This window comes from Pseudorca crassidens, chromosome 4 (genome assembly GCF_039906515.1).
Source record: "Pseudorca crassidens isolate mPseCra1 chromosome 4, mPseCra1.hap1, whole genome shotgun sequence".
NCBI classification, from domain to species: domain Eukaryota; kingdom Metazoa; phylum Chordata; class Mammalia; order Artiodactyla; family Delphinidae; genus Pseudorca; species Pseudorca crassidens.
In genome coordinates, this window is record NC_090299.1 from 75,892,741 (window position 1) to 75,918,061 (window position 25,321).

Sequence of the window (25,321 nt, forward strand, 5' to 3'; positions counted from 1 at the left end):
TTTTAACAGCGCCTTTCTCGTGCATGCACTCCAGGGCTGGGGGATAACTTTTCTGTTGTTAGTTTATGAAGGAAATCAAGAATGGGAGCAGAGCGCTCTTCTCTTTAGACCTAAGGGTCAGAGTTGGGGGTCTGGGGAGATTACGGACCTCCACCTCTTGGCGCGCCCCCAGCACAGCCGGGGCCCAGAGCAACCTCTTTCGTCCAGGGGCGGGGCGCGCCAGGCGGCCACGCGCGGGGGCGGTGGAGGGGGCGTGTCCCGCGGGCGCGCGCGGGAGGCGGAGGGGGCGTGTCCCGGGAGTGGCGGCGGCGGCGGCGGCGGCGGCGGCGCGGGCCGGGTGCGCGTTGCAGCCTTCTGTGTTGGAATGTGCGGCTCCCGAGAGCTCACGGCGCAGGAGCAGAGCAAGCGCCGCCGAGGCCCGGGGCCCCAGGCGGCGGCGGCGGCCGGGACGGCAGGGCGAGAGCCGGAGGCCTGAACACTCTCTGCAGCCCCTCTCCTGGGTCTTCGCGGGCCTCGACTGCCCCAGCGTCCAACTTTTCCGCCCTCTCCCTCCCCTCCCCCGAAACTCCAGCAACAAAGAAAAGTAGTCCGAGAAGGAGCGGCGACGCGGGTCTTCGCCCCTCCTCGCCCAGGAAGGACGGTAAGCGTGGCGCGGTCTGGGAGACGGTTGGGTGGGGGCGGCGGGCCGGCCGGGCGGTCGTGGCGGCTGTTGCCGCGGGAGGGGGAGGGCGCGGAAGGACGCGGAGCGAGGCGCTGTCCAGGGCTGATTTGCAGATACTGTGGCTCCGGCGGTGGCGGCCGCGTCGGGCGGGGACTGGCGGCTGAACGGGATCGGGTTACACCGTCGCGGTCCGGGGGCTGGGCCGGGGGCGTTGGTGGGGAGCGGCGCGGCGCCGGGACCCCCTCCCCAGTTGAGGCCGGGCCGCCGCCTCCGCGCGGGCCCGGGCGTCCCTGGGAGTCTTGTCCTGAGGCCAGGAGCGGAGCTGCTTGGGGCCCTAGTTCTGAAACTTCCTCTCGTGCTCCTGCTCCAGGTCCCGCCGCAGCTCCTTGCTTGCCGGCGGTCCTCCCGCCCCCTCCCTCTGCGGCCTCTCCCTTTCGCCGGAAGGCGCCGTTGAGTGCGGCCGGGAGGGTTGAGTCAGCCTGGGGGCTCGGGTGGTTCTGCCAATGGGGCTGGACAGCGATTTCTGCGATCGGGCCGCCCCGCCGCCGGGGCCCTCTGCGTGGGGCCACCTAGCCGCCGCCGTCGGCGGGGCCGGGGCGCGCGTCCCGCGGGGCGCCGTGGGGGAGTGAACCCGCAAACTTCCGGGGCGCGGGGTGCCCCCTCCGGCGCTCGGGGCCCGGCGCCTCGGGAGGGCGCTCGCGGCGGCTCCTCGGCCCCCTGCGGAGGGCGAGGCTGGGGCCGGCGAGCAGCCGGGACGGCGGCGACGCGGTAACTTTCCTCCCTCTTCCCGGACTCCGGCGCGCGGGCCAGGAGGGGGCAGCCTGAACTGGGGAAGACTTGACCTGGCCCAGCGGCACCCCGAGTTTGCCCGTCTTGCAGTCTTTAGTGTTGGGGAGCCTAGGGAAAGGTTCAGGACGAGTGTGGCGGCAACTGGTGTGTCAGTGGTGCAGTGAGCGGGCCGAGCCGAGAGGAAGCGAGAGCTCCCGAGTTTGCAAAGAGCTGCTTTGTGTTTGGTACGTATTTTGAGAAAATGGCCGAATGCCTATTTGAGTTAGGAATGCCGCCGCCGAGGCAGGCGCTGGTGGCAGCAGCACGTAGGAATTCGCGTAGCACGTTGGGCTTTCGGACTGTGCTTGGACAGTCTTCCCGACCAACGTTAAAATCCCTTTGGGGATGGTAGTTAGGGTTTGGGAAGAATTAGAAATTACCGAGTAGTCTGGGCTGTTAAACCCTTGGACAGCGTTTGCTTTGTGTGATGGCATTTGATTCCAACTTTTGTTGGTACCTGTGACTCAACCGGTTTGTGTTTATGCACTTGGGTGAGACAGGATTACTTTTTGTATTTTGGGTTTAACATTTTTTTTTAGCCTTTGCCACCTATTTTGCAGGAGAACACCTAATTTGTGAATAACACCTTTTAGATTGGAAAGTAAAGTGTGAAGACGGTTTATAAAAAGCCCAATATGTTTTCAAGGTGATCTTGTAATGGCTCTGGTAGGCAAGTAAGCCAAGTCAAGCGCAATGCAAGAAAGTTGCTGATTGCGGAGATGACTTGATCGGCTGTTTTATATGGGGATTTGAAAGTTTCTTTACTTTGATTTGTGATCTCTTAAATACACCAAACTTCTCTTTTCACAGGAGGAAAGGTCCGTAATTTTTTTTTACTTTTTAACAGGTCGTCATCACAAAAAAAAAAAAGAGAAAGGGAAAGAAACTAAGTGGTACTTTTATAATATAGTTGATCCTTGAACAATACATGATTGAACTCTGAGGGTCCACTTATACGTGGCTTTTTTTCAAGAAATATATTGTAATTTTTTGGAGATTTGCAATATTTTGAAAAAATTAACAGATGAACCATGCACCCTATTAATATAAAAAATTAGGAAATAGATGTTATTAATATGTAAAATATATGTAGATACTAGTCTCTTATCATTTACTGCCATAAAATAACAAAAATCTAATAAAAGGTAAAATTTATCAAGACTTAACGCACACAAACTCATAACCAACCACACGAGTGCCATTCACAGAAATGCAAACATAAAGATTCATTATTAAATCATAATTGCTTAAAATTAACTGTAGTACATACTGTACTAATGTAATAATTTTGTGGCCACCTCTTGTTAATTTTGGTGAGCTCAAGTGTTGCAAGTATCTGCTTAAAATGCCAGGTGAGGTAATCATCTCCACGTGAGCAGTCTCTCCAGTAAATTGTGTGGCAATAAAAAGTCACCACTCACGGTTCTCGCATATTTTTCATCCTGTTCAGTGCAATACCAGAAACCTTGAATAACATCATGGACCCCATAGTGCCACTTGTGATGCTGGAAGTGCTCCCCAGAAGCAGAGTAGAGTCAAGACTTTACAAGAAAAAGTTGAATTGTTTGATGTGTACTGGGGTAGATTGATATCCGCACTTGAGGTTGCCCACCATTTCAAGATAAATGAATTGACCCTAAGGACCAATGGTTAAAAAAGAAAAAAAAGGAAATTTGTGAGGTCATCACTGCATCTACGCCAGCAGGCCTGAAAACCTTGCATGTTTTGGGAAATACCTTTTTATCTCGAATTAAAAATTCAGTTTTTACGTTGGTGCAGGATTGCTATAAGTAAGGCATACCTATGGACTCTAAATATGATTTGAGAAAAAGCAAAGTCATTATATGATGACTTAAAGCAAAAGGAAGGTGAAAGATCTAAAGCTGGAGAATTTTATGCCAGCAAAGGTTGTTTTGATAATTTTAGGAAGAGATTTAGCTTAAAACATGTCAAGATAACAGAAGTAGTGTCTGCCAATCAAGACGCAGCAGACAAGTTCCCAATCCACTGGTGGCACAGTGGATAAGATCAGTGCATGGGGCCCAAGTTCGATCCCTGGTCAGGGAACTAGATCCCACATGAATGCTGCAACTAAGAGTTTGTATGCCACAACTAAGGAGCTGGAGAGCTGAAACTAAGACCTGGTGCAACCAAATAAATAAATAAATAAATATTAAAAGAAAGTCGTTGATCACAACATTGTAAATCAACTATACTTCAGTTAAAAAAAAAAAACCTGTTCAGGCTGCTATTCTTTTTCCTCAATGACTTTTTTTTAAATTGAAGTATAGTTGATTTACAATGTTGTATTAATTTCTGCTGTACAGCAAAGTGATTGTTATACATATATATAAATTCTTTTTTTAATATTCTTTTTTATGGTTTGTCGTAGGATATTGAATGTAGTTCTTTGTGCTATACAGTAGGACTTTGTTTATCCATTCTATATATAATAGCTTACATCTGCTAACCCCAACTTCCTACTCTGTCCCTCTCCCAACCCCCCCCTCCCCCTTGGCAACCACAAGTCTCAAGGTTTTTAATGCAGACAAAAGTGCCCTATTATGGAAAAAAATGAGAGGACATTTATTAGGAAGAGGAATGAGCACCAGGATTTAAGACAGGAGGGGTTAGGCTAACTCTTCTGTTTTGTGCAAATGCAGTGGGGTTTAGGATCAGGACTGCCCTTATAAAGCTGCTAACCTCCGAGCCTTGAGGGGAAAGCATAAACACCAGCCACCAGTCTTTTTTTTTTTAATTTATTTATTTTATATATATTTTGACTGCGTTGGGTCTTCGTTGCTGCGTGTGGGCTATCTCTAGTTACAGTGAGTGGGGGCTACTCTTCGTTGCGGTGTGCGGGCTCTAGGTCGCAGGCTCAGTAGTTGTGGCGCACGGGCTTAGTTGCTCTGCGGCATGTGGGATCTTCCCAGACCAGGGATCGATCTGGTCTGGTCGATCTTCCCAATACAGGGATCCCCTGTATTGGCAGGTGGATTCTTAACCACTGTGCCACCAGGGAAGTCCCCAGCTGCCAGTCTTTTGGTTGTACAACAAGAAGGCCTGGACAATGAGAACCCTTTTTCTGCATTGATTCCATTGATACTTTGTCTCTGAAGTCAGGAAATACATTGCCAGTAAGGGACTGCCTTTTAAAGTAGTTTTGATTTGGACAATACCCCTGGCCACCCAGAACCCCATGAGTTCAACATTAATGATGTTGAAGTGGTCTGCTTTCCCCCAGACAGAACTGTCTCTAATTCAGCCTCTAGATTAGGGAGTCTTTAAAGCTCATTACACATGGTAGTCTATGGAAAGATTGTCAGTGCTGTGGAAGGGGAACCCTGATAGAACATCATGAAAGTCTGGAAGGATTACATGATTGAAGTTGGCTGTTGTTATAGGAAAAGCTGTGAAGACTGTCAAGCCCCAAACAGTAAATTCCTGCTGGAGAAAACTGTGTCCAGATGTTGTGCATGACTTACAGGATTTACAACAGAGCCAATCAAGGAAATCATGAGATTCTGGATATGGCAAAAAGAAAAAGAAAAAAGGTGGAGGGTGAAGGGTGTCAAGATAGGGATCTTGGAGAAATTCAAGAGCTAATAAACACATCAGAGGCATTAAGATGACTTGATGGAGATGAGTGCTTTGGAACCAGCGCCAGGTGATGAGGAATAAGATGCAGAAGAAGCAGTGTCAGAAACAAATTGACAATCTGACCGAAGGGTTCTGATTATTCAAGACTGTTTTTGACTCCTTTCACAGCATGGACCTTCTGTGATACAGGCACTAAAACTAAAGCAAAGCGTGGAAGGATTGGTACCACATGGAAACATTTTAGGAGAAATAAAAAAAGCAAAAAAGTCAGACAGAAAAATTAGGATGTATTTCCATCAAGTTACATGAGTGTGCCTGGCTCTCCTGCCTTACCCTTCATCTCCTTCACTTCTTCCACCCCTTAGACAGCAAGGCCAACCCCTCCACTTCCTCCCCTCAACCTACTCAGTGTGAATGACAACTATTAGGATGAAGACCTTTGTGATGATCCACTTCCACTTAATGAATAGTAAATAATCATCATACTGTACAGTTAATGAACTAATCTGTTGTGTGTGAGTGTCTTGTGAAAATCTAGTAACTTTATGGCAAGAACCCTGAGACGTTATTGTGTCATCATCTTTATCGCCTACAGGTTCATTGTGTAGAACATGGTGTGCAAAACCTGTATTGACGTGGATAGCCTATCCTTACATTGGTATGAGGTGACTGATATTTAATATAAAATTAATTATGTGTTAGTTTTCCTACTGTTTTGTAACTTTGCTTTCAAAAGTTATAGTACCATACAGTATGCCTTTCTCTCTCCTACTTGGTCAAATTATGTATCAGCCTGTCATCTCAGGTAAGTAGCTTTTTAAAAAAAATGTGACATTTCCAATGCTGTATGATGAATATAACTGTAATACTATATGCCATAAATTTTAATAAAGATTCATTTGCATGTACACTAGACTACCGGGATGCAATCGTGTTGATGGTATTAGGTTACCATAAAGCAATCATATTGCTGCTTCTTTGTTGTCAATGCATAAATGTTACACCTGTAAATAAGTATGAATTTCTTTTTCATATTTTTGATGTCTAGTGTTAGTAATATGTTTAACATCAACAGTATTTTGTATCGTATAAGACAAGATAGATGTCTTATACACATGTTGTACACAAACTTATGGTATCAATAAATACAGTACTTTAAATATATTTTCACTTATGATTTTCTTTTTTTTAGTGCTGAAAAATTTTAATATTTCTGTCATTTCACAAAACATCTTTTTTTTTTTTTCCAATTTATATTTTGGCCACGCTGCACAGCATGTGGGATCTCAGTTCCTCGAGCAGGGATTGAACCCACGCGCCTCCGCACCCCGCCATTGGAAGCGCAGAGTCCTAACCGCTGGACTGCCAGGGAAGTCCCCATTTCACAGAACATCTTTTGTTGACATTCTACAAATGATACCATCCAATAATGTCCCAATACTTTCTTCCTGTGAAGATAGTTCATATATCTTTTTGACTTCTGTAATATGTGTTATTTCTGGGAGATTTTTCAGAGAAACTTTTGACCTTCTATCAGAGATATTAGGTCTTCTTGATTTATTTGTTTTTCCCCTTCTTCAGTATAAGCAGTTAGAATTGATGTGTCATTTGCCGAGGTACCAAATTTTTTCAAGGCCTCTGAAGTATTGTTATTTGGGGAAAGATTGAAAATAATTTCAGTAGATAGAGTTCTTGTCTTCATTTTTCCCAGTTTGTAGAGGTGAACTGCTTTGTTTGCTGCCACAAGTATCTGAAATGGATCGACAGTCACTGTAGGGTTTATTAACGAGCCATCAATGTCGCCTTCCATGGCCTTTATTCTCAAGCATTTTTTACATCATTAAATAACAGAAGGGTCACCCTGTGTTTGGGAAATAGGTCCAGCTGATGTGTTAACTGCATTTCATAGATAAGCAGGATTCAGCGGGCCCAGAACCCCAGGACTAGCTCCCTATTCTGCAGGCTACTTTGTCACAACTTTGGTGAGTCAATAGGCTTATCAGGATGATGTATCGCTGCTATGCTGTCAGCCCTCAAAGGGAGAGACTGAGCTGATTATTGCCAGGCTGCATCCCAGGGCCAGGCCTCGGAAGGTGTTGGATAAATGAAGGCGTCAAGAATCACAGGCATCACCTGGAAAATCACGGTCATGGGTGCTGGGGTTGAGTCTCCTATTCCCGCTCAGCCCAGCCCGGCCTGGCCCCTCTTTTGATTTTCTTTCTTTTTTTTTTTTGCGGTACGCAGGCTTCTCACCATTGCGGCCCCTCCCGCCGCGGAGCACGGGCTCCGGACGTGCAGGCCCAGCGGCCATGGCTCATGGGCCCAGCCGCTCCGCGGCACGCGGGATCTTGCCGGACCGGGGCACGAACCCGCGTCCCCTGCATCGGCAGGCGGACTCTCAACCACTGTGCCACCAGGGAGGCCCCTGATTTTCTTAATAACATTTTCTTTTCTCAGCTCACTTAATTATAAGAATACAGTACGTAAGAATACAGTATATATAATACATGTAACATGCACAGTATGTGTTAATCTACTCTTTATGTTATCGGTAGACTTCTGGTCAACAGTAGGCTGTTGATAGTTAAGTTTTTGTGGAGTCAAAAGTTATACTCAGATTTAAGACTACACCAGGGAGTTAGTGCCCCTAGCCCCTTGCTCAAGGGTCAACTGTAGTTTATTCTTTTGGAGGTAGTTGAGTTCATATGAGATTTAATCCACTGGCCAATTATTACAGGCTTCTACTTTCCAGACTATACTTAATAAGTGCACAGTTGGCTTTTGAATTTTTCCCCGTTCTGATTCAGACCAGTAAGCTGTTGAAGCAGGAGATGGGAGGACAGCATGTTTGGAATTTATGTATGGAATTCATGTATGGAATATAAAATATAATTTTAATTAACACTAAAAATGAAGGTTACTTATATTTTTCTACCAGAGAAATTAAAAGTGCTTGAGGGAAGGCACACTAGTGGTAAACCTAGTTGATGGGTGAGTTGTGTCAAACGCTTGATAGAATTTTTTGTAGGGGGTCATAGAAATTTTTTTGCTGACTGCAGTAAAGAGAATTTGGAATTACAAAAATATTGTAAAGGCTTATTTTCAGTAGTTAATGAGGCTGATTGAGTTTAAAGATTATATGGGAAAATGTATTTTTTTTAAATTACGAAGAATTACAGTGATGTTGTGGTTTTAGACCAGTAAAAGTTGTGTTTAAAGTGGTGCTTTCGTGTTATTTGTTTTGTTTTGAATGCAGAACACCGTTATGGCCACCCAGGTAATGGGGCAGTCTTCCGGAGGAGGAGGTCTGTTCACCGGCAGTGGCACCATGGGCATGGCCTTGCCTAACGACATGTATGACTTGCCTGATCTCTCCAGAGCTGAACTGGCTGCGCCTCAGCTCATCATGTTGGCAAATGTGGCCTTAACTGGGGAAGTAAACGGCGGCTGCTGTGATTACCTGGTTGGCGAAGAAAGACAGATGGCAGAATTGATGCCTGTTGGGGATAACAACTTTTCAGATAGTGACGGAGAAGGACTTGAGGAGTCTCCTGAGGTAAAAGGCGAGCCCAGTGGGCTGGAAAACATGGAACTGGAGAGTTTGGAACTCAGTGTTGTGCAACCGCGGCCTGTGTTTGAGGTGTCAGCTGCCTCAGAACCGTACAGCGCAAATAAAGATCTTCCTCGGGAAACACCTGTAGCAGAGGACAAATGCAAGAACTTGAAGACCAAGCCCTTTCGCTGTAAACCATGCCAGTATGAAGCAGAATCTGAAGAACAGTTTGTGCATCACATCCGAGTTCATAGTGCCAAGAAATTTTTTGTGGAGGAAAGTGCAGAGAAGCAAGCCAAAGCCAGGGAATGTGGCGCTTCCACCGGGGAAGAGGGAGATTTCTCCAAGGGCCCCATTCGCTGTGACCGCTGCGGCTACAATACCAATCGCTATGATCACTATACTGCTCACCTGAAACACCACACCCGAGCCGGGGACAATGAGCGAGTCTACAAGTGCATCATTTGCACGTACACCACAGTAAGCGAATATCACTGGAGGAAACACTTGAGAAACCATTTTCCAAGGAAAGTATACACATGTGGAAAATGCAACTATTTTTCAGACAGAAAAAACAATTATGTTCAGCATGTTCGAACTCATACAGGTAAGAGGACCTTTCTTGTTTATAAGTGTATGCTACCCCCCAAATAAAACACTTTAAAAATGAAAAATTTCAGGGCTTCCCTGATGTCGCAGTGGTTGAGAGTCCGTCTGCCGATGCAGGGGTCACAGGTTCATGCCCCGGTCCGGGAAGATCCCACATGCTGTGGAGCGGCTGGGCCCGTGAGCCATGGCCGCTGAGCCTTCGCGTCCTGTGCTCCGCAACTGGAGAGGCCACAACGGTGAGAGGCCCGCGTACCGCAAAAAAAAAAAAAAAAAAAAAAAGAAAAATTTCAAACATCTCAGAAGTAAAGAGAATGCCCCACTGCACCCATGGGTCCCCATCACCTATACTCAAGGGTTATTAATATTTTGTCATATTTGGCAATTCAGTTTTTTAAATAATAGCTTTATTGAGATGTACTCCAATGTAATGTAATGTAAGATATTTTTAGATGTAAGATATTTTTAGATTCTAAAAATGTAAGACGTTTTTAGAATTGTAAGACATTTTTAGAATTAAAAAAAAGGAAAATGGAGAGAACTGGAAAAATTTCGGTTTTGTTGTATATTTCCAATTTTTCATGTATACTTTATGTATACTTTTTTTTTTAAATAGGATCTCTACTTTTTGCCATTTAATTTTTTTTCTTATAGTGGTTTATTTTCACTTACTTACAGTCCAGGTGACTAATTTTAATAGCTGTATTTTATATACTTCATCATTCATTTTTTTTCTCCACATTAAAGTTGATATTTCCACAATAAGGTTATGACTTACATAGCTAACATTGGTTGTACATATCTCATTTCACATTTTAGTGTTAAACTTACTTGGACTTAATACATTTTTTAAAAAAATTATTTATTTATCTTATTTTTGGCTGTGTTGGGTCTTAGTTGCAGCATGTGGGATCTTTCGTTGCCATGCGTGGGCTTCTCTCTAGTTGTGGTGCAGGGGTCCAGAGCACGTGGGCTCTGCATTTGTGGTACACGGGCTCATTAGTTGGTGGAGCTCAGGCTCAGTTGCCCAGTGGTATGTGGGATCTTAGTTCCCGGACCAGGGATCGAACCCATGTCCCCTGCATTGGAAGGTGGATTCTTAACAACTGGACCACCAGGGAAGTCCCTGTCTTAATACTTTTTAAAAGCTTTTCCCCCCGGTATTACCTAATTTGTGGTTTTTTTAAAAGAAAAAAATTTCAAAACAAGTTGTTGGTGTATACACAGAAGGATAGTATTTTGATTATGTAAATTCTGAGAGTATCAGTGGTATTAAATGCATGGTTCTGAAGTTGTATTTATTGAAAAATTCAGCTAGTGCTGAAGAGCAGAGATAAGAAATGATCGTCAACAGGAATTGCTTGTTTCTTATTTCTTACTTAGGTAGCCTGCTTTTCAAGTTCACTTAGTGGGTCTCTTATGTTCCTGTATTGAGGGCTCAGTGTTAGGTGCTTTCTTCTACTCTCTGCTAATCTTCAGAACAATTTACTGAGGAAAACAGGGTAAGTGTTTACTGAAAGCCTAAAGTGATGTGCTCAGGGTCACATACAACTAAGATTCAAAGTTCCAAATCTCATTTCTATAGGTAGTTATCATGGTAGGGGGCTGAGGATTTTCATTTGAGTCTTCAGTCAAAAGATTTTTCAGTTTGTAGTCTCGATATTTAACCAGTTCACAAATTCTGCTTTTTTTAAAATCAGTTTTTATTGGAGTACACAAATTCTACTTTAAAAGATGACATTAAAAAAAAAAAGACATTTTTGCCTATATGTATGACTGAAAAATTACTAGTGTTTCTAGAGTATTTATGCCTTTTTTGGTGAGTTGCACAGATAGAAGCAATCTATTTTGTTATGAAGAATTTTAAAGTAAATTGTCCTTAGTGGATTCTTCATGTTAATCTGTAAGGGTATTAAATTTTTCTTCCATTAACTTATTTATTTATTTACTGGCTGCATTGGGTCTTTGTTGCTGCACGTGGGCTTTCTCTAGTTGCGGTGAGTGGGGGCTACTCTGTTGCAGTGTGCAGGCTTCTCATTGCGATGGCTTCTCTTCTGGAGCACGGTCTCTAGGCACCTGGGCTTCAGTAGTTGCAGCATGTGGGCTCAGTAGTTGTGGCATGCAGGCTCTAGGGTGCACGGGCTTCAGTAGTTGTGGCATGTGGGCTGTAGAGCGCAGGCTCAGTAATTGTGGTACAGGGGCGTAGTTAGTTGCTCTGCGGCACGTGAGATCTTCCCGGACCAGGGATTGAACCCGTGTCCCCTGCATTGGCAGGCGGATTCTTAACCACTGTGCCACGAGGGAAGTCCGTATGTATCTTCTTTACAGAAATACATTCAACAATTTTTAAGCTGTTTTAAAATTATTCTAGGTCAAAGTAGGCATTTTGTTGCTATAATGTATTTACAGCTAATCTATAGCTGCTGGCTATAGATTAATAGTTACTAGGTTACAGCTGAATAGTTACTAGGAACACATTTCACAGTCATCAACACATTCTGTTTGTTTATTTATTTATGGTTGTATTGGTTCTTTGTTGCTGCTCGCTATCTTTCTCTAGTTGCAATGAATGGGGGCTACTCTTCATTGCGGTGCGCAGGCTTCTCATTGCAGTGGCTTCTCTTATTGCGGAGCACGGGCTCTAGGCGCGCGAGCTTCAGTAGTTGTGGCTCGCGGGCTCTAGAGCACAGGCTCAGTAGTTGTGGCTCACGGGCTTCGTTGCTTCGCGGCATGTGGAATCTTCCCGGACCAGGGCTTGAACCCATGTCCCCTGCGTTGGCAGGCGGATTCTTAACCACTGCGCCACCAGGGAAGTCCCATCATCAACACATTCTCTTTTTTCTTTCTTTTTTTTTTGTACTCGTCTTTTCCTTATCCCATTTTTTAGACACATCTATTACTGTAACTTACAGTGTAGACAAAATAATAACTGATGGTTATTGAGGGCTTTTATGTGCCAGGCACTACGTTAAATGCTCTGGATATATTATCTTGATTTAAATTCTCACAATTCTAGGAAGTGAAGGTACTATTACTTTTACAGATGAGGAAGCTTGCCTGAGGTCATAATTATTACCTTGTGGTTAAAGAATATACGAAAACAAATTAGCAAGCTGGTTTTTTGATATGTTTTGTGGTTGACACGTGTTTCCAAAAAATACACGTTTCCTGCCTTTGAGTCTTAAATTCTTTATTAAATCACTGGCCTCTCATCTTCAGTTGCTCTCAGTCCCTGTGGCCTTATGATTATAATTTGTTTTAACACTGAGCTGACTATTTTATAAAAGTTTTATCTACCACTTGAAATTTTTAGCTTACAACAACAGCTTCCCCACTCAAAAATGTTATTGCTTTAAGCTAACAATTTCAAATGGTAGATTTATCATTTATAAGGATCAAAAAAATTACCTGGGCTTCCCTGGTGGCGCAGTGGTTGGGAGTCCGCCTGCTGATGCAGGGGACATGGGTTTGTGCCCCGGTCCAGGAAGATCCCACATGCCGCGGAGCAGCTAGGCCCGTGAGCTATGGCCGCTGAGCCTGCGCTCCGCAACAGGAGAGGCCACAATAGTGAGAGGCCCGCGTACCGCAAAAAAAAAAAAAAAAAAGTTACCTAAGTCATAGCATCAGAAAATTTGGGTAGTTTATTTTTTTAAATTTTATTGAAGTATTGTTGATTTACAATGTTGTGGATTTTTTTAAAAGGATAATTCTAATTTTATACCTGATCTAAGATACTTTTTCAGTTCTTAATATTTAATGTAATAACATGTAGCATTACTGTGAAAATTAAAAGGGCTGTGAGAATTCAGAAAGCCAATGGTATTTTTTGTCAGCAAAGCTAAAATAATGTAGTTAGTTGTATTCTGAATAATCTTTCTAATACATGATAAAAATCGATCATTTTGCCAGGGACAGGAAAAAAGAAATCCTTGTTAAAAAATGCTCAATACTGAATGATGTGTATATTGTTAGTGAGCATCGTAATTGCATTATTTTATCATATTTGAACATTAATCATTATATTTTTGTAGGAGAACGTCCGTATAAATGTGAACTTTGTCCTTACTCAAGTTCTCAGAAGACTCATTTAACCAGACATATGCGTACTCATTCAGGTTGGTAAGAAATGGGAACGTTTCTATCATTGGTAAACTACCATTATAAGAAAGTTCTTCTAGACTTGGAACTGGTTCCTTATTTATAGTTCATTTATAATATGATTTTGAAATTAGAGTTAAAAATTCGTGGTCTACTAGTGTGAAGCTGTATTTAAATGGAGATTCCTAACCAGGGAGTCTGTAGGTGGAATGTCCAAAACTAAATGTAAATGTATGTGTGTACTTTTTCTGGGAGGAGTGTCCTTAATTTTCATCAGACCTTCATCAAGTTCCATGATGTAATAAAAGTTGAACTGCTATCATAGACCAAGGCTGGTTTATCCTTTTTAGAGCAACCTCTGCCTTCTTATACTCCTTCCCGACTCTCCCTCCGCATCCCCAACAAAGTATAACACCAAGTTTCATAGTGTGTGGTTGCCAGGTTCCAGGGGTTCCTTATTAGCTACCTGCTCAGGTCCTGAAATTTGGCTTTATTCTCTTGACAATTGATAGGGCATCTGAGGACTGATTTATAAAAGCCAAACTTTAAAGAATGATAAATAATCCAGGATCCCATTTTATTAACCTATAATAGATAAAATGCAGGGCTATAACAAGTGGGAGATTTATATCCCCTCTAGTGACTGAAATTATCATGATCACCACCAGAATTGGTCCCCATTATCAAAATATGTAGGTAAATGGCAAAGGTAAAAAGTCGAAATATGTAGGTAGATGGCAAAGTTAAAAAGCATAGTGGTCTTGAATGGATAATTATTTCATTTTGGCCACACTGACCCTGGGTGAACAGTCACATCTGATCAGAGTACTCTCTTCCTAAATTTAGAATATATACCCCTGTGGGGGAGGTATGCTAAAATCTTGCTGTTTACCAAAGTGTATGTAGACCCAACTCCCTTAAGTTAACAATTACCAATTACCTTAAGTTAACAGTTTGTGCTGTCTAATTGGATAGCCACTAGCCACATGTGAAATGTGGCCGGTTTGAATTGAGATGTATAAAATAACACACCTGAATTTAAACAGTATGAAGAAAATTATGTAAAATATCTATTTTTTAATATTACACGTTGGCATGATACTGAATATATTGGGTTAAATAAGTAGTAAAGTTAATGTTACCTCTTTTTTACTTTTGTAATGTGACTGCTAGACAATTTAAAGTTACCTATGTTGCTTGCATTTTATTTCTATTGGGTATTGCTGTTTTAAGTCAGTGATTGAGTAAGACTTGATTATAGTATGAATTCTAATTTGAGCAGCTATGAGGGCTCACAGCATGCTTACTGGCTCAACTTGACCTTACATGCTTGTCAAGTTTTATACTTTGAATGTTCCTTCTCAGTCTCCTAAACTATTGAGTCACTTAACCAGAAACCTGTTTTTAGTATTACTTTTGGGTGCTTCCTGGTTTCATTTTCTGTGGGTAATATGGTTGCTTTATTGAGGGTAGGCCATCATATCCTACTGATACTTGTGCTCTAACCCTTAAATAAAATATTTAAGAGCTTTTCATGAGTTGGATCATTTCCGTTTTCATAACTGTCTCATGATGAGTAAGTTCTGTTATTGTCCCCATTTTACAAATGGGGAAACTAAGGCCTTGGAGAAATATGGCCATTTTTCCTCTGGAATGTCCCCTCTTCTGGATTTGTGTTAATTTGCTTTCTCATGGTATCATTTAGTTTTTCCTCTGTCCCTGTGCCTTGTATAACTTGTACACTGGAAATTAAATCTAAATGCTTGAATTGTAGATAATAATGTGTCTCACTTGAAGTCATATCTGGTTGACCTAATATTAGTGTCACTGGATCAGAATGACAACACACTTGTATTTTTTTCATTGAATCGATAATACTTTTGTCACTGTATAAATTTTTATCTATGGTGTTTTACACCAGACAATAATGATTGCCTGAATGATTTTGCATTGGTTACTGTTATCTTTTGTCTGCTATATTTTAAAGGTGATTTTTAGTAGTTGCTGTTATAGTACAGCAAGTATTTAAAAAGTGTCATAATAATGAGTAGCAGTTACTATTTATTGTATGCATGCTGGGTACTGAAAAATTGGAATTTGTTATCTATAATCTTAGTACCTCTAGAATACTTAAATCCCAGTTTATAGATTACGACACTGGCTTAGAGAAGATAAGTGTTTTATCTAAGGTTAATTGTCATTCTTCCAATTTAGAAGAGCTCGAGTTTGGCCTCGACTCCCACCCTCATTTTCAGTCATCAGCAGTGTTTAAAGAATATTATGGCTCAGAAAATGGCTCAAGAAACTACAGCATAGCACAGAGTATGGAGAGAGCAGAGCCATTGTCTTTTATTGTATGCCAATAATTTGTGAGTCACAAACAGGAAACAAACATGGTTAGTTTGTTTTGTGTATAAGTGTGCTGAATTATTTCGAGCCGATCCTATGTTTTAGTACTTCTCTTAGAAGTTGCTGATAACACTTGCAAATTAAGTGAGGCTAAGTGTGGTCAAATTGGGTAGGTAGTCTTTCTGACTGGATTGCATGGAGTGAATATCTTGGATGCTTTCTCTGTGGTCTTGAGTCTGATCTTTATAGATCATCTTGTGCATTCACTTCCTTGTTCATGTGAATGTATTTTAGGGAAGAGAAGTGTATGCTCAGTCTCTTATTTCTGGAAGAGACTAGGCTCTGCTGAGTTGGTACATTTTAGTTAAAATGACAAATTGGTTTATAAAGCAAAACCACATTGGTTATTTCCTTGGAGCACTTCCATTAGGGTAAGTCTTCTGAGGCTAAAGTAAGAAGGGATCAGAGTATTGGTTTGGTGAAATATACAGACACACTAACCTAATCTGGTGTTATTCTGCGTTTTATTGGTGTTTGTAACTAATGGTTTTCAAGTATCCTCACTTGGGTAGTCTAGAGATACTGACATAATCCACAGCTCTCCATTTCCTATTCTGAGTGGATATGCTACCATTTCATCCTGGAGGAAATACATCCAGTTTATGATGTTTTTGTAGATATCACACTGGATAGTTCTCCCGTCCTGCCAGCATAGGAGTTCATTTTGATTATTTTCCCATTATGAGTATAATGGATGTTTGTTAAAGGAAACTAACAACTTGCCAAGTTCCACCTCCATCAACTACTCTTTAAGATGGAAAAATATTTTTTTCAGCAAAAATTATTTTCCTTTCACCAAGTATTTGAAACACGTTATGGTTTGAGGGTCTTTTTGTGAATTTTAGAATAATTTAAAAAATAGTATTAAGGTTTAATTAATACACATGAAAATGCACACATGTTAGGTATACAGGTCAGTGACCTTATGTATGTTTTCTCTTGTTTGACTACCATCTAGGTGAAGACATGAAATGTTTTACCACCTTCAGAAAAGTTCCCTCCTTACCCTTTCTAGTCAATACTCCCATAGTCTCCCCTCAACTGATACTCTGACTTAAATGTAACATCCTTCTGTAAAGTATTTTTGAGATTCATTCCATGCTGCATTATCAGAACTTTGTGTTTATTGCTGAGTAATATCCCCCTATTACTCTTTAATTAAAAGTTCCCTTGTTACTCTTTCTGGGCTCTTCTTGATAAGAATGTGTAAAGCTTGTAAAACTCCCTTTTTGAATTTCCCTTATCTCTGTAAATTAATTTAGGAAGAATAAAATAGACATCTGACACATTTATAAAGATCAAAAACAGGTAAATATTACTGTTGGTTCAGGGCAAAAGAATTTTCATTCAGCTAGGTATTAATAAACTAAACTTGATGAATAGATCTTTCAATACAAGAAAGGTTAACGGCAACAAAGCAAAAATGTGGGTAGGGTGAATGAAGCAACTAAATGATGCCATCACTGTTTAAAGAGAGTCCTACGAACTCCCATTCCCTGACCATTTCACAGATGGAGGTTTGCACCTTGCTTGATGCTGGCTGTGTAAATACCTTCATTCATTAGGACTTAAAAATGACCATTTTCATTTTAATTACTTTATGAGCACAAATACTTTCCTAAAGAGATCAGCTCCATTCATCAGCTCTTTGTTTACTGAGAGGTAGGGTTTATATGGTAAGGCAGGATAAACACGTGAAATCTTCTCTTTTGTTTACCCATTCTAAAACTTACCAGCCATTCCAAAAGTGATGCATTACAGGTAATGTGTATTGACTGCTTGGCTATCTATCCTTTGCTAAGAGCTCTATGTGGATTAGATTATTTATAGTTCACAACACTTAAGAATATTTTACAGATGAGGAAATTGAGCCTTACAGAGTTTTCAGTACCTTGCTCAAGACTTCACAGTAATTTGCAGAGCCCATATTTGATCCCCCCAGGTATTCTTACTGTAGAATAAATTCCTAACTGTTATGTCACATATCTTTTCCCCATTCTGTGTCTATATATGTTAAGTAAATGTTTGTCTCCTTTGAAGTCATTCAATGGAGAGGACAAGATAGGGCCAGGTGTAGACTAATGCAGCATGTTGTTAGAAACCTCCATTTATGAATCTATTAGTGGACTCATGTGGAGAAGAGTTGTCCAGTTAGCTACGTTTACAATCTGACATACGTGGTTAAGTTTTTGTTTTTGTGATCGAGTATTCTATCATCAGACATTTTTTAATCATGTAAAGCTTACCATCTATATGGTTTTACTTCATGTCTGAGTAGTTTTGCTTTATGAAAACATTAAATAAGATTTGATGTGAATTTGAGAATGTTTGAGAGATGAATTTTCATAAATGTCAATTTCCATTTTTCTGCTATGCATTCCATTGGACCAGTGGGGTATGGATACCATTTGGTAATATTTGCTAGAGTGTGATCTAGATGGGTATGTATTCAGGTAGAATGAGTTAATCTTAATGCCTTTAATTTGGGGGTTGGGGGTGGGCTTCTGGTCTTGTATGTATCTGTGATTATGACTTTTTGTGCTTATTTTATATACCATATATATTTGTATGCCCCTTTTCGTTTACCTAGTTTCTTTGCCCATTCTTTAGAAGAAGGTGAGAGAAAATCAAGAAAAGATTTCTCACTTGTTTTATTTTTGCTGTGGAATAGCAACTCTGGCAGTGGAAAAGTTTGCTGAGTGAAACTTGACTCAGCTCTTGCCACGATGGACAAAAGGGTTAAATTTAAAGAAAAAGCCTTTTGTTCCCTGAGGCCAAGAATTGTTTTAAAACTTTCACATGGAAGGTCTGGGAGTGTAGCCTATAGTGTATAATATTTCTTTTGAAGTCTCAAGGTTTATCTGAAATGTATGGGAGTTTTCTGTTCTATTCCATTATACATTTGTTTTATCTAAACATGAAAACTTTAAAATTACCTTCTTTTTTAGTGCCCTTGTCCCCAAATTAACATCAAGAGCGCAAGTCACTTTGCCAGTAATTGTTGTGTACTTCTTTTTTTTTTTTTTTGTGGCCACGCCACTCAGCATGCAGGATCTTCCCCGACCAGGGATCGAACCCGTGCCCCCTGCATTGGGAGCGCAGAGTCTTAACCACTGGAATGGTAGGGAAGTCCTGTTGTGTACTTCTTGATGAATCTGTATTTGATGAACTTTTTAGAAGATGATGATTAACTGAGATAATTATTCCTCCATTTGATATGAGAATCTATGTCAAGGGATAGAGAAAAGATATACAAATAAATATGGTAAATATGAGTTGCATGATAAAGTCTTCAAGAAATAGTTTCTGTCAGTTTTTTTTGTTTTTTGTTTTTCAATATATATCCAATTCCTTTTAAGTATGCTTGAGTAAATCTTGAATTCATTTCTTAATGTATGCCTTCTGCAACATCTTTTGTTTACCTTCAGGTGAGAAGCCATTTAAGTGTGACCAGTGCAGTTATGTGGCCTCTAATCAACATGAAGTAACCCGTCACGCAAGACAGGTTCACAATGGGCCTAAACCTCTTAACTGCCCACACTGTGACTACAAAACAGCAGATAGAAGTAACTTCAAAAAACACGTGGAGCTACATGTTAATCCACGGCAGTTCAACTGCCCTGTATGCGAGTACGCAGCTTCCAAGAAGTGTAATCTGCAGTATCATTTCAAATCTAAGCATCCTACTTGTCCTAATAAGACCATGGATGTCTCAAAAGTGAAGCTAAAGAAAACCAAAAAGCGAGAGGCCGACTTGCCTGATAACAAAATCACCAATGAGAAAACAGAAACAGAGCAGACAAAAATGAAGGGGGATGTGACTGGGAAGAAAAACGAGAGGTCTGTAAAAGTGGAGAAAAAAGATAATGTTTCAAAAGAGAAAAAGCCTTGTAGTAATGCCTCAAGCCAAGTGACTACGAGAACTCGCAAATCGGCACTGGAAGCTAAAGAGATGGATGTGCACCCAGGAAATAATGCAGAAAAAAGCTGTAAAAGCAAGAAAAGCAAAAGGAAGACAGAAGCTGAAGCCCGTTCCTTACAAGAACGTGTGAATGATGAGGAACCTGTGACAAAAAAGAAAAAGAAGGCAGAAAGCAAATCCAGAAATAGTCAGGAAGTGCCGAAGGGTGACAGCAAACTAGAGGAGAATAAAAAGCAAAGTAGTTGCATGAAAAACAGTGTAAAGAAGAAAACTCTGAGAAGTAAATCATGTAAAAAAAGCGGCAAGCCTGCTCAGAGGAGGCCCACTCAGATAGAGCCTCCTCCTCCCATGGAGTCTGCTGAGGGGGGGCCTGTTCAGACGGAGCCTCCTCCCGCCGCCCCCCCATCTCCTCCTCCTCCCCTTGCCCCCGAGCGGCATGCTGAGGTCGAGGTTGTTCAGACGGAGCGGCCGCCTCCTCCTCCCCCTCTCCCCCCATCCCCTCCTCCACCTCTTCCCCCCGGGGGGCATGCTGAGGTCGAGGTTGTTCAGAAGGGGCCTGTTCATGCGGAGCCTCCTCCTCCCGTGGAGCCGATCCCCAAAAGGTCTCCTCACAAAGATAATGGCAAGGAAAAGACCAACATGCAGAGTGAAATGGCGCAGAAGGAGCAAGTCCTTATTGAAGTTGGCTTAGTGCCTGTTAAAGACAGGCAGGTTCTAAAGGAAAGTGCCGGTGCACAGGATCTCTTACCACCATCACCACCTCTGCCAAAGGAAGACTTAAAAGAGGAAGAGTCAGAAGACCAAAAATTAGTCCCTGCAGGGGAAGGTCATAAAGAAGCTCCTCTTCAAAAAGTGGAAGCAGAAGAGGCAGATAAGAGTCTAGCTGGTCTTGCTGCTGTTACCAAGGCATCTGCCAGTATTTCATCCTCTGAACAAAACTTGAATATGCCAGAGGGTGAAACTTCAGATGGTAAACGTCAGGCTGACGCTATGCTTTGTGAAATGAAGATGGACGCTGATGAGAAGAAAACAGAGAATCCCCCCGGCAGAGACTCGGCGGTTGAAGAACCAGCTTCACCACCACTTCTTCCTCTACCGCTAGAAAAATGTGAAGCAGTGTCCACAGCTACTGTGGCATCACCTCCTGTCACCGTGGCAGTAAATGAGTCTCAGGAAATGGATGAAGACGAAGGCATCCACAGTCATGATGGAAGTGACCTAAGTGACAACATGTCAGAGGATAGTGATGACTCTGGATTGAATGGGGCTCGACCAGTTCCACAAGAGACTAGTAGAAAAAATGGAAAGGAAGCCTTGGCAGTCAAAGTGGCCGAGGGAGATTTTGTTTGTATCTTCTGTGATCGTTCTTTTAGAAAGGAAAAAGATTACAGCAAACACCTCAATCGCCATTTGGTTAATGTATACTTCCTTGAAGAGGCAGCTCAAGGGCAGGAGTAAATAAACTTTGGGCAAGGCTTCAGTTCTTAGTTTGTAAGGTCTGTGACATTTTGTATTCATTTGTAGTAGTAGACAGCCTTTTGTTTTTAAAAAATTGCTTTAATTAGTATCCAATCTTGATTTTTAAGTGGCATTCTTTTCCTTAGGAATCCGTGTACCTAATGATGTACAAATTTTAGCAAATGCAAGGGAGTTAGTGTAATAAACCAGCTAAATCTATTAGCTTTTGCTTTTAATTGAACCAAGAGGGCCAAGGTGGTATTAGAGCATTCTGTCGATTTGTTCAACTATAACTATTGAGTTTTTTCCCCATGTCTACTCCTGTTTCACTTTAGTTTATTCTTAGTTCCTTGTTTAGCTCTGTAAAAATTGGCATACTTAAATAGCAAATTACTTGAAGAATTTGCCTGCTTTATATAAAGTTAGCACTTTAAAATTGTTTTAGAAATGAAAAGAGACATTTAAATTGAAGAGAAGTTCTGCCAACAATGGACAGTGTATCAGCCCAGGTATTTACTTCCTGAGTTTTGATCAATACATATTTCTTATTTGTGTATATGTTAATTGTCATAAAAACATTGATTTTGGTGTGTTTTTTTATTCGGTGCTTTAATAGCTTAAGATGTTGCACATTGTTTTTTAATCTATGCAGTTACATTTTTTTCTAGAACTAGCATTTTTGTTGAACAGTAACACTTTATACATATATTTGCATTTTATTTTTTCCTCTTTGGAGGGATGCTTTTAATCTTGTTTGCAAAAGGGCAGTTTTCTTTTTTCCTTTGCTGCAATTGTCGTTTTTGCAGAATATTAATGTGTGCAAATTTCTGAGCAAATGAAACATGCAGGTTAAATTCATTGATTTTGATATTCATATCTATGCCAGAATCTGCATTTCATAAGTTATTTATTTTAAATGCGTATAATGAATTCATAGCTCTCAGTTTGAACTTTACAATAAATAAGCCACTAGGTCTATACTGAATGGATTTTTTTTTTTCTGAATGGATTTTTATCTCAAATACCAACCATAAGTAAACTTTTGGCCTGTCTTAGTACATCTACTTCCTAAATGTACAGTGTTAAATCATATTTTAGAGGGAAACCTCTTTCATAGATGGTTGGTGTTTTTATGTCTACTCCGCTGAATAAAGAACTGTAATTTTTATTTGGAAACTGCAAATCTGGAATTAGGAGGCATAATTTACTCCTTCAAGTTATACAGAATATCAGTTTGTGAGATTCCAAAGCCATAGCGATTTTACAGAAAACCTATGATGAGAAAGGTAGTATGAGTGCTGGTAGACCAGCTGCTACTTCCTGTGAATACAGTGAAAAAGGCTGGTGAAAGTTAAATTCAGTCCAGATTTAAAAAATCACACTTTCTCAGGGATCTCCACCAACTAGTGGGTGTCCTAGCTGTTCCTGTGACTGCCTTTTTCTACAGGCGAGGACTCAAATGAGCTGCAGCTATTCTCGTGTTCCTGTGGGGCACTTTGTATGGAAGAGTATGTACTTCCAAACTTTGTTGGTAGGTTCTTTGGCCAGTCACCAAAGAATATGAAAGAATCCAGTAAAGGATTTTTCTTGTTGACAGCAGTTATTCATTGTAGTCCAATAAAGTATGATCCCCATAGGGAACCCTGAACAATTCCAGTTCTCCCATGTTCTATTCTGAAATAACCACTTTATATTTCATTGATTTTCTTCTGTCTGATGACCTCTGAAGCAGGTTTCAGAGTTTGGCAATGCAACAGGAAAGATTAGGAAAAGTATTGAAGTATGGGTGGAAAACTTGTTAAAATTCTGAGAAGTCCAAGTTAAAAGACATTTGAACTTGGAATTGACTGGGAGGCCAAAGATTTAAAGAAGCGGAAGATTCTCTCAAGACATGAGGAGTAAGTTGTGTTACTGGTGTGTGTTTTGTGTGCACGTTGGGGATTTGTAAATGATGTTGAATTCTAAGCTCCGACAATCATTGTCAATGGAAGATTAAGCTGCAAATATTTATGTTTTAAAACTTAAATTATAAGGCTAGTTAAATCTTTCTAACAACTATTTTTTAATATTCATGGGTACATTTTATATAAGTTACCTTTTACAGTATACATGAAAAGATTCATGTTAAGTACAAATTACAGATTGGGAATCAGTTTTGGGAAGAGGTTTTGTGGATTCTTTTGATACTTCAAAAGAAAAAAATCTGACTTCTGGGGAATTGGACTAATTTTCTTGTCTAGATTTTAAGACTAGAATGCCAAAAACAAAAATGTGAAGGAAATTAAAACTCCTTATTATGAAAATGATCTGTGAAAACATTGTTACTGGAAATTGAATGAACTTGAGGCCTTTCTTCCAGAAAACAAGGACTTGATTGTCAGGCCTATATTAGGTTCTGAACCTTAATGCCATGTATTTGTTCTTATTAAAAATTGTTTCAATGAAAAGTGCATTAGTAATAAGAACTTCTGGTCTAGTTGGGAGTTCTTCCATTTGAAAAATGTGATATTTGCATGGAACTGTTTGAATCTTTTTATTTTCTCAGTATACCCTCCACTGGATAGGATTGAAGCTAGAATTTTCCCTTTTGATAAAGGAATGAAAAGTGAACATGTTATTTGTAGATTGATGTTTAGTACTAGAGCAAAAGTTGAAATATTAGAATATAAGCCTAATCCTTGGTAGTCTTATAAAAATATATCTTTTAACTATCTTCTGAACCTATATTCACATTGGTTTTCAAGGTATTTTAAGTTATATTTTCTTCCTCTTTTCAGAGCTGCTTCTATGGGGCTGCCTTTTTTTCTTTTTTAAAGTTAAATTGAGGTGTCATTCACAAAGGGCTGCATTTTTTGTTAAGGTTTCTTATGACTATGGCTGGGTGTTTTACTCTGGTCTCCCAAGAAGGGCCATTTTATCTTTGTCATGACTTTAGATTCCCTCTAGAGTCACTTCTAAAGTCATGTGGTCTTTAACTTTGGGAACTATTTCTCATCTGAGTGCTAATTCAGATTTAAGCTTGAGTCATCGCCTATCACCCCATGAATGTTGACAGTGGAAGGAATACCTTTCCTGTAGTTTCAGTTCTAGACTGAAAACCTGGGGGAAGAAACTTCATTTTCTTTTTTGCACAAATCAGAAAAACAGCTACTGTGCAGTTTCCTTGTTGACCTCAGCAGATGAACTGGACTGGTAGTGTTAATTCAGATTTAAGAAATTATCTGAATCTTGATTTGAGTAAACTTGTGATCTACATGCAATATTAACTAGATTGGATTGCTTTTATATTTTCACACGTACACATAGGCTCTCCCCACCCTCATCAACATCCATTAGTTATCGAACTTTGTGAACTGGCATTGAAACATTACAACAATGTTTTGTTGCACCAATTTTATAAACTTTTACAGTGCAATACGTGTTATTTTTCAGAGACAAACCAAAGTTTAATTTCTCAAGGTTCATGCTGTTTGCTTTAGCAGCATTTGATGGTGGATCTTTTATATACATTTGTAATAGATGGAAAAATAAACCAGATTGCAAATGCTTTTTCTTTCTTTTTTAAAGCAAACCATGTACCAAGTTTTTTGGTCCAAATTGTGTAGGATAAGTTAAATTGCGTTCTAATAACCAATATGAGTGTATTTCTGTAAGTATAGTTATGTTGAAATAAAGTTTTAAAAAGCATTTTATGCCTTTGTTTATTATTGGTACATCAAGTATCAAGGAAGTCAATTTATTTGGCTGGAATTGCAAGTGTATTAATTTTCAAAATCTTTTACCCCAGATAACCCATGGTAGGTAGAAAGGTTGTGGCAGATGTTTTTGTTTGAGTTAACAATCCCAGTGGGTAGTAGTCTAAAGCCCATCTTTCTATAATTTGCTTTTTGGGAGGCAGAGGTGAAGGTTGGGAAAAAACAACCTGCAGACAGTTTATAGGAGATTTTACGTAGTAATTCCTTCCCAACTACAGGTCCCTTTAACAGTTTTAATGTACACATCCGTTCTCAGTTGCAGGCCTGGTATTAGTAAATTTTGACTCATAATTGGAAAAAGATGCACTGAAGAGAAAATAAAATGAGTTACATTGAATGTTCACAGAAAGCCCGGGCACTATTTTAAGGATTTTACTGTATTCAGTGGAAGTCTGAGAAGAATATGAAACCCATGAAAAAGTGATAAGCCA

General features: G+C 40.5%; 1 protein-coding gene and 1 pseudogene across 5 annotated transcripts; one reads left to right on the plus strand and one right to left on the minus strand.

Annotated features, from left to right (window-relative positions):
• Positions 1 to 470: 470 nt before the first annotated feature.
• REST (RE1 silencing transcription factor) lies at positions 471 to 24,822 on the plus strand. 5 transcript variants are annotated; one of them, XM_067736122.1, is made up of 5 exons: positions 1,533 to 1,674; positions 5,685 to 5,747; positions 8,346 to 9,249; positions 13,280 to 13,363; positions 19,184 to 24,822. In XM_067736122.1, exons 3-5 carry the CDS (start codon positions 8,355 to 8,357, stop codon positions 21,133 to 21,135), a joined length of 2,931 nt encoding a protein of 976 aa, XP_067592223.1. In that variant the 5' UTR covers positions 1,533 to 1,674; positions 5,685 to 5,747; positions 8,346 to 8,354; the 3' UTR covers positions 21,136 to 24,822. The 5 variants fall into 5 exon arrangements, with proteins under 5 accessions (XP_067592221.1, XP_067592222.1, XP_067592223.1 ...); XM_067736120.1 differs by lacking the exons at positions 1,533 to 1,674; positions 5,685 to 5,747 and adding an exon at positions 471 to 640; XM_067736121.1 differs by lacking the exon at positions 5,685 to 5,747 and having other exon boundaries at positions 1,527 to 1,674.
• On the minus strand, positions 6,472 to 6,991 carry LOC137223752 (EKC/KEOPS complex subunit TPRKB pseudogene; annotated as a pseudogene).
• Positions 24,823 to 25,321: the final 499 nt, after the last annotated feature.